This window comes from Poecilia mexicana, unplaced genomic scaffold (genome assembly GCF_051168715.1).
Source record: "Poecilia mexicana isolate PSO_F unplaced genomic scaffold, ASM5116871v1 scaffold_23, whole genome shotgun sequence".
Taxonomy (NCBI): Eukaryota; Metazoa; Chordata; class Actinopteri; order Cyprinodontiformes; family Poeciliidae; genus Poecilia; species Poecilia mexicana.
Window position 1 is genome coordinate 18,986,609 of NW_028263392.1, and position 12,384 is coordinate 18,998,992.

General features: G+C 37.8%; 1 protein-coding gene across 1 annotated transcript in view; it reads right to left on the minus strand.

Annotated features, from left to right (window-relative positions):
• Nucleotides 1-12,384, minus strand: part of tmtc1 (transmembrane O-mannosyltransferase targeting cadherins 1) — a 133,856-nt gene that overhangs the window by 46,637 nt on the left and 74,835 nt on the right. Inside the window, exons 8-11 of the mRNA XM_088003511.1 lie at nucleotides 10,558-10,679; nucleotides 9,854-10,021; nucleotides 8,217-8,330; nucleotides 2,528-2,671 (exon numbers count right to left, since the gene is read on the minus strand). Coding sequence (XP_087859637.1) covers nucleotides 2,528-2,671; nucleotides 8,217-8,330; nucleotides 9,854-10,021; nucleotides 10,558-10,679 — 548 coding nt within the window. The remainder of the gene's footprint in view (nucleotides 1-2,527; nucleotides 2,672-8,216; nucleotides 8,331-9,853; nucleotides 10,022-10,557; nucleotides 10,680-12,384) is intronic.

Below are 12,384 nucleotides of genomic sequence, written 5' to 3' on the forward strand. Positions count from 1 at the left end.
TCTGCTCGTTATTTTGGTAATGGAACCGAAACGCACAGAATTGCGCAACACCTTGTTGAAACAATAATTACTGAGCTTTTTTGTTGGGTCATTAATTTGAACACTTTTTGTTTGTTTTGATAAGGAGTCAGAGGAGGACGTGCTGGTCTCAGCGTCCTGACGGCGTTCAGTTCATCACCTACCGCCGAGATCGACTCAAAACCTTCCGCGATCGACATATTGCACCGCTGCTCTATTAAAGCACGAACAGTTCAGAAACAATTTGAAATGGGAAAAAAGTTATTTATTAACTGATTAAGTGGAGTTTTATATTGTTCTTGAAAAACTAATCAGTCACAGCTGATTAGTGGCTGCACAGTGAATCCATTGGTTTTTTTACAGCAGACAGCCGCTCCCCTCTCTTGCAGGTACTGCGTAGCCCCGCTAAATCTTTTAGGGGTACGCAGTACCCTGCCGTACCCGCCTACTTTTCGCCCCTGCCCTTACTTGTCACTGTGTGAGGTCAGAGCAGCTCTTTTAGCAGTAGGCAGCAGCATCAACAGTTTAAACTGAGCACTTGTCACCCACTCTGACATCAGACTTTTAAATAATCACATGCAATAAATCACATGTACTCTTTAGGTCACTGCATATGGGCTACGTAAAGCTCTGCAATACAATTATAAATTAGCAAATTAGTAATTAATGTAAATTCAACTCAGTGCAGTTATAAGCACATGCAGGTAGAGTGGTGTGGGTCAGGGGGCACAGGGAATCTTGTCTTGTTCAGCTTGCAGCCAAATTTGCTGATGATGTTCCAAAATCACATCACAAAACCTGCTGAACCTATGAGCTGATCTTGAGATTCAAAATGGTATTGCAGTTGGAATAACAGCACTAATGAGCTCAACAACAATGCAGCATGCAAGCAGGACCGGGCCAAGGTACAAGCAAACTAAGCAGTCACTTAGGGCCCCAAGGTCAGTAAGGGCTCCCCTCAGTGGAGGCGATTTTTTTTCTTCATTTTTTTAGTAATAATTTCTATGTCATTATATTGGCAAAAACACACAATTTCACTGTGAAGTTATTTGTTTTTACAATAATATATATATTTGATGTATATTTGTATGTAGAAATTATTTTAACACTAAAAACAAAAAGAAAAATGCTCTTGGACCCCCCCCCCCCCCACCCCCTGCCCCCCGGTGGTCGCGGTACCGCATGCTTCACTGGTATGAACTGCCGTGAAGAGCATCCAAACGTCCGGTCAGAAGTTAAGTTAGCAAAACAATGTCTCAGAGAAGGACTTATCTTCCAGGGAGGGAGAAAAGTAAGAGGAAGAATAGAAAAAAAGCCAAGATAAAGGTTTGTTTTAATGAGCCTTGGTAATGTAATGTAAAAGATTTAAAGCTGCTAATAGAAAATTAGCTTGAACGGTCCAGTTCAACAACCAAACATTTATGCTAGAGTCTTTGTGTGAAACTGAGTTTAAACTTTAAATCAGTTGATTCTCATTGTTGTCTGTATATTTCTGGGGTATTTTTTGGCTTCAAAACGCCGTGTTTGATAACGTTTGATAATAATTAAAACTTCTCAATGTTTGACATTGTCTAGCAAAAATGATTTTACGTCAAGCTACATAGCTGCTACATGGATGAGCTGCTCTATGCTGTAGATGGGGATACGTTTGCTGCTGAGCATAATCATTTTGTGGCTAAAACAAATTATTTTTACATCATCTTAAGAGCTTAAAAAGGACTCACCTGGTATCAATTACATTTTTAGCCAGTGGAGTTACGCTGAAGAAAAATTTAATTAAAGAATGTCATGAATATGTGTGTAGGGCTGCACCAATTGCAGTTTTCTGGCCGATCCCTGGTCACCGATGTTTAAAAAGCCTGACCTGCCCATTTTGATTTTGGCTGATATTAATTTTTTTTTTGTCTGAAATGTCACCAAATATAGTAAGAAAGTCACTGAGTTGCAAAGTGGGGTGAATATTATTAACTGTAAACGTTCAGACCTGACCTGGTGGGCCGCTCTGTCAGTCACACCTCTCACTGTAGAGCAGAAGAGGACAGAGACTGACTTATAAACCTTTGCTTGAGGAAGGTAAGATTAGGGGATAAGACGGGCTTCACATGTAAGTATCGGCCAATCACAATCACCCAAAATTAAGGATGCCAAAATCAATACCCAGAAATCAACTGGTCGATAAATCAGTTGGACAATAAATGTATCCTATATTGTACATGTATATAATGTAAACAGCTCTGCCAGAGATGCAGAAAGTTTATAGCAGGTGTGTGAATGATCTAATAACCAGACTGCTGATTGCAGCCAGTCCACATTGTTAGCAGAACTAGAGGGCCCCAAAACCAAATTTCACTTAGGGCCCCATGGAGGCTTGGGCCGGCCCTGCATGCAAGACTTCCAAAATTAGTTTTTTCCAGATCTGTGGTTGACCCACCCCACCCTCATGGCCCACCCCCACTGACCTCCCCCTGAGATGTTGTTTATTTTGATCTCTGTTGTGATTAAATCTTACTTGAGAAGATTTCCCAGGTTAAAAAGAGCCCGGTTATGATGAGGGTTGATCTCCAGGGCTTTCCTGTAGTAATGTTCTGCCTCATCTGGGCTGCGAGTCAAAGTTCCCAGATTGTTCATGGCACTGGCGTGACGGGGGTATAACCTGAGAGGCAAGGAATGGAGGTTTGAGCTTAGGCTTTTTCAAGGAAAACTGCCTTTATCAGAAGATCCTGAACAAACTTTCCTCAAGAAATATGAAAAACATTTAGTAGTGCCACTTTCTGTAGTGTATCAACAATGGCTCATCAACAAAAAGACATAGGTGTAACAAAAGATAGTCACGCAACAAGGGTTTGTTTTCCCAAACAGTAATTTATGGAAATAAGAAGGAACAGAAGACAAAAAAATTGTTCTTTATCCAACACACTGCAAAGTTGTGTTCAGACCAATAGTCTGTAGGATTCCTGAATAACCACAGGTATACTGCTAAGGTTGTTCAGGTTATGTAGAATGTCAGGCAGGATTGAAAAATTACACTGAAAGGTTACTTTTGAAACTAAAGCTCCATTTGCTCCCCTGCTGCTACAAAAGCAGCGGAGATGGACAAGGTAGATAATAAATGACATAAATGCTTTTCAATTCAATCAAACACAGAGCTTCTGTTTTGGCTTTGTACCTTACAATCTAACTTCATGTGGCCTCACATACATGTTAGTTGTTGTTTTTTTTTTACTTTGCCAAGCATGTTGAGGCTCCAAGGAGATCAAAGGCATAGCATTATGTAACTTTAGATCATATTTGTGTCATGGTTTGAGGGTGTTGGTGAGGAGATAGACACAGATAGGTCCAGGAAGACATGATGTAAATGATCATTTAATGATAAATACTCCTAAACAAAGTCCAACAGTGACAGCTCTGGGAAACAGACGGACGACAAAACACACGACGTTTGATGAGGATCCGACAAAAGACAAAGACAACAGGTGGACTTAAATACACAGGGAGGGTAATCAGGGAATGAGACACACCTGGGAAGCAATCAACAGGGAAGACAGGACAGGGACAGGACTAAACACAGAAAACCTCAAAAAATAACTATACAGAAAACACAGATCATCACAATTTGTCTGATGGATTGCAGTTTGTTAACGCTAATGACAAATATTCCCCATGTAATAAAGATATTTATGGGGTACCAAAGGGTTCTGTGCTTGGTCTGTTTTTAAAAATGATGCAGTAATAATCTATTTTTACCTGTCACTTTTTAAAATGAGAATACTGACAACTTCAATTGCATTCAATTTTCATTTGGTTTCTTTTGAATTATCTGGTGAATTCAAATACAGCGAGGCACCAAATGACCACATCCTCTTGTTTTCAGCAAATAAAGAAATATTTCATCAAACATTGTTCAAAGTAGCCGGGAGAAGGAAAAAAGGCAAGAGACTCCTGCCAATGTGCGTTAAATGAAAGAAGCAAACAAAAAACAACGGCTCCTCTCAATGTGCATTTAGAGCGATTTCGACGTGTTTGAAGTGAGACATTTGACATCTTGCTCTGGACGTGTGTCAAAGTGCATTTTGGAGGCGCGAAACAGGTTCAGTCTGAACGCAGCATAACAGCATTTCAATATAGATTTAGTGGAATTTTAGTTTAATTAGCCATGCGTAAAAGCAATCACTGATAATTGTTATTTGCTGAGGTGTATTTTTGAACAGACTGAGTTCAAAAACAAAGATTAAACTCATAGTTTAAGATTAAACCTACAGCAGGGTTCCCCCCAGTGTATTGTAAGATTGGAGGGCCCCTCATTTTTATTTTAAATAGGTTTTTTTTATATACAAAATTAACCTCAGACTGCATGCATTTTTGCTGCGTACTGCTCCGTTCTGACTCTGAATCGCTGCTGAAAGACGAGTTTATAGTTGATGAATTGAATAGTTGATGCACTGAACAGGGCACAAAGCCGGGTGTGCACCAATCACCTTTCGGGGGCTCTGCGAGTTGGCTGCCTTGCAACCTGTCGCAACTGCATCTCTGAAGTTCACCTCAGCAAGGCTGGTGCCTGCAACCTGCCATTCAAACTGTACGATTTGTAAGGTGTTCTTGCAGAGCAGCTCCTGTATCAGCATTTAAATTACACCCCCGTGCGGACTCGTTTTTTTGGAGAATACTTTACCAAGATAAGGATCAAGTTTAAAAGCCACATCGCTTGCTCTGTTGTGGAAACAGGGAGTGCAAATATAATACAACAAAAAGTCGCGTTTTGGAGGTGGGCGTTGAGCATGCAGTGTGGAGTGAATGATATATCTTTGTAAACAAATAATTCATGAGTGGCACATGCATTGACATCTCAACACGCTTGCCAAGTACATATTCTGGCAGTGCATGTCTCTGTGTGCTTGATAAAGTTTATCTGTGTGTTCCCCGGTGGTCAGGTGGCTTAGCCCATGAAGGAGCTGCCAATTGAGCAGCATACTGTCTTTTTGCATCTTCAAACTACAGCATATAAAATTTCCTCTATAAAGGACTAATAAATGACCAAATGCATTTAAATGGTTGTTTCAAGCTTGATTATTCAACTAAAAGTACCTTGTGTTTTATTTTGAAACTTTGGCTTTTATTTTGGTAGTATTACCTTTAGATTAAGTAAATTTAACTCCATAGAAACAGATGTTAAATCTGCTAATTTCAGAGTAATTTTAAGCGCTTGGCTGACATACATTGAAGGCATGTTAGTTTATTACATTAAAGATGTTTGTGAATGTGTCCAAGATTAATTAAAATTAAAAGTTTAATTGTAATATCGTGAGAAGCAAAATCCAGTTGCAATGCCTTCAACTTGTTGCCATTTGATTTGTATTAAACTTCAGTAGGAGAGAACGTTTTTACATCTAGAAGCTGGTGTTTATTTAGATTTGTTTGAATTTGTTTAATATGACATAAGACACTCTAAAGTAAACAGACTGTTTATATCCAAGAGCAAAAAAGTCTGATAATTCCATTAAATTTGTCTTTATAGCTTTCACGGTGTGTTCAAACCAAAATCATTCTGCAGATAACAAAGAAGTGTTTCTGAACCATCAGTACAAACGACAAAGCTGCACCCTTTCTACCTCTGCTCCAATCCAGTCAAACTGATCTTAGCTTTTGGCTATGAAGTAGATCTTTAATACATGAATGAGCACTTACAGGGACTGCTGACAATATGAAAAACAGAGTTAAGAAAAACTCATGTGTTGAATCCCAGCTATGAAAACAAACAACCTTGTTGGCGCTTATTACAAACTCTGCTGTCACAAAATGGAAAATCTGGGTCTCTACTCATGCCACATAAATTTAATCTCTCTGTCTCTCCAATCCAGCAGAGCTGTGCAGTGCAGTGGCTCCAAGGTTGGTTCAATGTTGTAAATGGCCTTGAGCAGAATTTATTTAGGGGTCCCTCTTCCCGTTAAGGACATCAGCACCACTACGACAGTTTCTAAATAGATTTAGTGAAATCTGGGGGAGAGGGTGTAGTTTAATTGGCTGAGCTTAGAAGCAGACACTGATCAATATAATTTACTGAGATGTATTTTTGAACAAAGATCAAACACAAAAATCATCCTCATAGCATCAAATTGTAGCAACAAAACAAAATGTGAAGAATCTTACACTGAAATGTTAAACCATTTAAAAAATTTAATCCCTGATAAAATAATTAAATGAAATTTAACCAGCAATGTCATTCTCTGTAACAAATATTAAAATTCTAGCTCTGGTCTGTGTTAAAAGGTTTGTATTTATGGGGCCCCCTTCAGTTTCTGGGGGGGCCTTAAGCGGTCGCTGAGTTCATTTGTGCATTAGGACGGCTCTAAATGTGACCAGCATTACATAATGTTTTTAGATTCACTGGCTGATCCACATCCTTTATTAGAATACATAAAACAAAATTCATTATTTTAAGTATATTTTTTGTTTGTTGTTTTTAAGACTCTTTAGTTGTGTTTAAATATCGTCAATAATGTAATATTTTTACATTTCCTGTCAACATTTTTTAATACAAAAACACGGTGGGCCACTGGTGGACCACCTCAGCGCTCCATCCACCAGGCTTAGCAAGTTTTCTATGGGAAACACTTCATGGTAACAACATTCTAACTATAAAGATTGTTTCTTCCACTTTTACATATGAACTTTGCCAGCTCCTTAATTTTTTTAATTTAAATGTTAAGCAATTTAAAATATTTTAATTTATCTATACTGAAATCATTAAATCAAATTTAACAGCATTGTCATTCTCAATAAACAAATGTTAAAACTTCAGTTTTATGGTCTGTGTTGAAATGTTAGCAATCAGCTACTTAGTTCATTTATGCCTTGCATTGTCTGTAAATGTAACCAGCATTACATGATGTTTTAAGATCCACTGGCTGAAAAGTTAAATAGGATTTAACAAACATGCAAAAAAAAAAAAAACTTATTTATTTTAATTTTATTTTTTGTTGTTTTTAAGACACTATGTAAATAACCCCAGGTTAAGCTCCTTATTTGTTTTATTGCCTTTATTTTGTTAGTTGACTTCTGGTTTTTTAATTTAATGCTTTTATTTTGATGGGAGAGCTTCCACTGTTTGTGTTGTGCAGCTGGCTGCTTGGCAACAGAGAGAACAGAAGAAAAGTTCCAACAGTGTTAAAAATGTATCTTGTTATTAGCGGCCTCCTTGATAGAGGCAAAAGGTATGTTTATTTTGTAGGATACTTCCAATGTTGAGCAATTGTAATTGTGATTTTTGGTTTATACTGTATAGTTTTTGAATCAGTTGTTAGTAATGAATGTTGTTTTCAGTTTTTTAAATGTTACGATTGTAAGAGCATGTTTTGTGCCTTACACTGTCTTTTGTGTTTTGTGCAACAACTCTTAGGGTGAAACTTATGGTTTACTTCAATAAACCTGACCATCATCAGTAAAGCCAAATTCCTTGATTTGAGGGGAGGTCTGCTACAAGAATTGTCAACAAGGCCTTCCAGTTACATCTGTTTCCTATCACCAGGCTTAGCAAGTTAGCAATATTAAACTGCTAGCTAAAGTAAACCAAGGTTCTCATAAGCAGGTTTTCTGAGGGAAAATGAGAACCCAGAATATCATTTAAACTAATGAATGCTGTGAAAAAAGCATTTGTTGCTCGGCAGAGATGCATATTTTTTGCTGAATTGAAAAGGAAAAAAAGAAACAGAAACAGTGAGCATCCAAACTGATAAGGACAAATTAACCAAACAAACATTAATTAATGTTCTTCTCATTTAAATAAGCTGTGAAAAGTTCCAAACTAGTAATAGTGTTCAAGGATACATGTGATGTGCTAAGAGTTTGTGCCACTATATGTTATTTTCAGAGCCAACTCAAAAGGTAAATAAAAAATAGTTCACTACAGTGGACCCTACTCAACACAAACTTTGGCAAAAATGTGGAGTCACTACTCTTAGAATCTGTTTACCTTTGGTTTTACAATTGTAATGAAATAAATAATTACAATTATTGTATGAAGCTATATAGAAGTTAAAACTTTGCCTTCGCTGAAAGTATTGCTGACTCTTATTGAAAAAGACATTGTTCAGGTTTGTTGCTACATACAGTAACGTCTAAATTAACAAAGAATTCAGTTCGATTTATACAAAATAGCCTACATTCTAGCTTAACGGAATAATTCAGTTCACATGGAGTCCCACCTGAGGGCATTGTTGTAGTGGTAAATAGCTTCTTCATGTCGAGCGCTGTCTTTCAGAAAGTTGGCATAGTTGTAGTGGACTTTGGCATTGTGAGGCAGAGTCTTGAAACCAGAGCTGAAATGGTAGAAGGAAGATATATAAAAAGAATCCTTCAAAGAAAGATTAACATTCTGTGTCCTTTTGTTGAGTATGATTGTTTTAAGAAATAGTGCTGCTTTAAACAATGATAATGCTGAACAATGTACGTGTGATTGGTATCCCCGACGGATTTTATGGCTGCTTTGCTCCAGAACTTAATTTGCCTGGACAGCAAACCGGACAGCTGGACCGAGGCCATCGAACCCTCCATGTCAGACCCGCAGACAGGGGTACTGCATGTAAACAACCGTTTATTTGCTGTGACGTGAGCTCAAAGTGCAATGCTACAGTTAGCTTACCATAAGATTGTGCTTAAAAATAATAATGGAAAAATGGCTAAAGGCCAGGTCACAAAAAAAAAAGCCTGCAGACACCGGTGGAAGGTTTCTCAAGGTTAGTTCCAGAACCTGTTTTTGAACACTGTTAAATTACGATACATAGTATGCCACAAGCATGCAATTATAGGTTTGCGGCTGTGCTGAATAAAATATTACAGTGACAAGGCAGTGGACAGAGCAGACCCCACACTGAATAACTGCATCTTAACACCTAATGTAAAATTAGTTATGTTGGGCTATCTACTGGCTGAAAAAAAATGTTTATTTTCGCTGGTGCAACACAACACTTGTAATAGATAACTTTTTTAATTTCCATGTGTTTTCTATCACTGGAGGGCTTAGAATCCATACTTTCCAAACCTGTAAATAACTCAAAACGCCAAGAGCATTGTGGCCATTCACACTTAAAAAACAAGCAGCACCCTTCACATTAGAAGAAACAAAGACAAATATTTTCATTTCAGGCTGTAGATGTCAAGATGTTGTGTTATTGTAGGGGCAATTTTAAGTCAAGTGACCGATGAGTGTTTGTTAAATGAGGCAAGTGGTCCTTGACCTAAAAAAGTTTGAGAAATACTGCTCTAAAGAATAAATATTTTACTTTGTAAATTACTTCTCTAAATAATTACTTAGAAAATTACTTCATAGGTAGTTCAGTGGCTATGAACTAATGTATAGTAGATTTCTAAAGTCTAGCCCAGTTCTCAGTGATGGACATTTTCAGTGCATGTTTAAAGTTAGATGGAAGTAGACAAGAGCGTAAGCTGGATGGGGAAAACCCATTACTGTTGGGCGACATACATTCACTCTTACTGTGCAGCTTTATATGCTTCATGTAACTTTATTTTTTCTTATATTTCTTTGTAGAACGTTGTAGTCTGCAGAATATAGTCATGTAAACAGGAATATGAGGACACAACCACCAGGCCTGAGAAAAGGATTAGTTGGTAAATAATCAATTTATTCCTATAATCATTTTTATGTTTTCATGACTGAATGGGAGCTTGTTCATAAAAAAGACTGAATATAGAATACACACGGTATATAAATATTATGTAATATATGAATATTCGATGAAAAGGGCAACAATACGGCAATAGAGTCATTTTTGTGTGTAGAAACTGTACCTATTATAAATCAGAAACGGAGAGACACACTCACCGAAAGAGGGCTTCCCTGGAGAGCCAGACGGTGTTCTGTTGGACGGTTTTCCAGGAGAAGAGCAGGATCAGCAGCAACATGAAGACACTGAGGAGTGTGGTGCCCCAGCGGCCTGCAACTGAAAAGAGCCGGCCTAGACCAGCAGCCACAAGGATACAATACCCCATACTGCAGAAGGAAAAGACAGAGGAAACAAAAAGTCAGGTAAGTTTCAGGATAACATTGTGTAACATAGGTTGCTATGATCAAAGATATTAGTTGGCTTACAAAAGAAACTCTTCAAAATAAGTTTTGAAAACTGCTGACTACACTGAAGACCCAGCAACATTTTAGGGGGGCTTTGCATGTCGATCAAACTCTTCCAGTTATCCCTGAATTGAGCAATGGTAGCTTTCTGGGATGAGCTGATAATACTGTGTTTAGTTGGTAATGATTTTTGTGCTTTTCGGCAAATCATCTGTTTCAAAATATTAGATGTGTCCCTGGTTCAAAGCACCTGAATTAAATGGCTGAATTATCTCCTCAAAGCAGTAAAGTTCTCCAAAGTCCTGCTAATGATCTGAATATTTGACTCTAATGTGTTGATTTTGCATCTTCATTTATATTCTTTTATAAACAGATCTGTTTATATTTGTTTCTGACAGACAATAAAGGACAGTTATAAAAGTTCTGCACCGTCTCTCACCCAGATATAACACACTCACCTGGGCATGTAGAGAACTCTCTCAGCCACAACAAATCCCACTCTGAAGAAAAGATTACTGGCAGGAATGAAGGGAAATACAAGAAAAAAAATTCCTACCAACACCTCCTTGTTCTCCTGCCTCTGTAGGTGAAAAAAGAGGACAATCAGAGCAAAAACACAATCAACATAAGTAGAACAGCACTCACTTGTGAGTAGAGTTGCCACCTTTCAGAAATCAAAATAAGGGACGCCCACTAATGCGCGTCGTCCTAGTCTCATTAGCGTGGGGGGCGGCGGTGGTGGGGGTTGCTAAGACTAGGGTTACCAAGGGACCAGTCCCTATATATATATATTTAAAGCGGGGGGTGGGTGGGTGGAAGGCGACTACGGTGGTAGCGTGTCGGTTGGTCTGTTTTACCCAGAAAGCAGTTGGGCAAAATATCACAACACCAACACTGTGAGTAAAACAATGACTGGGGCAGCCTACTATATAAAGTACTTGGGGACCATTTTTTTATTATTACATATACACATTTGTAGAATACGGAACAAATCGTGGTTCCGTATTTTACGGGACGGGTGGCAATCCTACTTGTGAGTGGAAGGTGCATGAGTACAACAAAGAAAATGTAACAGTTTCAAAACCCCATTCGGTCAAGGTCATTTATTTATGATTTGATAGGGATAGACACACATTAACATAGACAAACTGAATAAAACAGCAGTCCCATGCTTGTATTGTGGTTCTTAAGCTAATTTACAGCACTTGTCCTACTTCCATATATGGTTTTTAAACAGCATATCTAAAATCTATTATAAAATTAAATGATTATAGTCATGGTCATTATGTCCTTAAGAAAAATCCCAAAATCATTTAAGAAATTATTTTGCTTCCATTATGGGGTCAGAACCATTAAGCTAGCAGGAGCATTCCTTCACATGATGTTAGCAGTTAGTGTTAGCTCTCCTGTTTTATTCATTTTGTCTATCTGCACATTTTGGAAACATTTTCTTTTTATATGTCCAGTCTGCAAAGACACAACTTAGACCTATGATTGCTGGATTATCTGTAGACTCAATAATGACTAGGAAACCTGCAAGAACAAGGCTGCTTCCAGAAAGATGATAAGCTTATACATGTTGGTCTTTACCAAATCAGCTGGCAACAAAGCTTTTTTTTTTTTTAGATCTCTTCATCCTCTAGAAAGTCATTTCTGGTTAATGACGGTCTGTTAATTCTGAAGTTTGCACACTTAAGAATTACTCTGTGTGTCCCAGAACACACAGAGTTCTGGGACACAATACTAAGAAAAACAAAATAAAACAGAAACCAATTGTTAATTATATTGATAGTTGAATTTCTGAACTCAATGAAAATTTATTATATTGGAGCATTGTAAAAGACAGGAAGTGACAAATTTACAAAACTAAAATGACTTAGGAAGCGTTAAGGAAGTTCCTTAGTTACACTGTAAAAAAAAATTCAGTAAAATATACAGTGAAAAATTGTAATACGGTTGCACATTACAACATCCCAAAGATTATAGAGAGCAGGACAAACTGTTCCTCCTTTGCAGACCAACCAGCAGCTCTAGTTAAAACTGTGACGCTTTTGTATCAATGCTTTAATACTCGGAGGTCGGTTGAAAGCTTGACAGTAGTTCCAATATTTAACATTTTCCTTTAACCTCTTAACAGTCACCCCAAAAATACTTACATTTAAGTCACTGGGTCCATGAGGACAGTGTGACGATCTGTGTTTTTGTGTATTTATTTCTTGTTTTTTTTCTGTGTCCTTGTTTCCCCGTGAGTCTCTGTGATGTCCTGTCCTCCCTGTTGATTGATC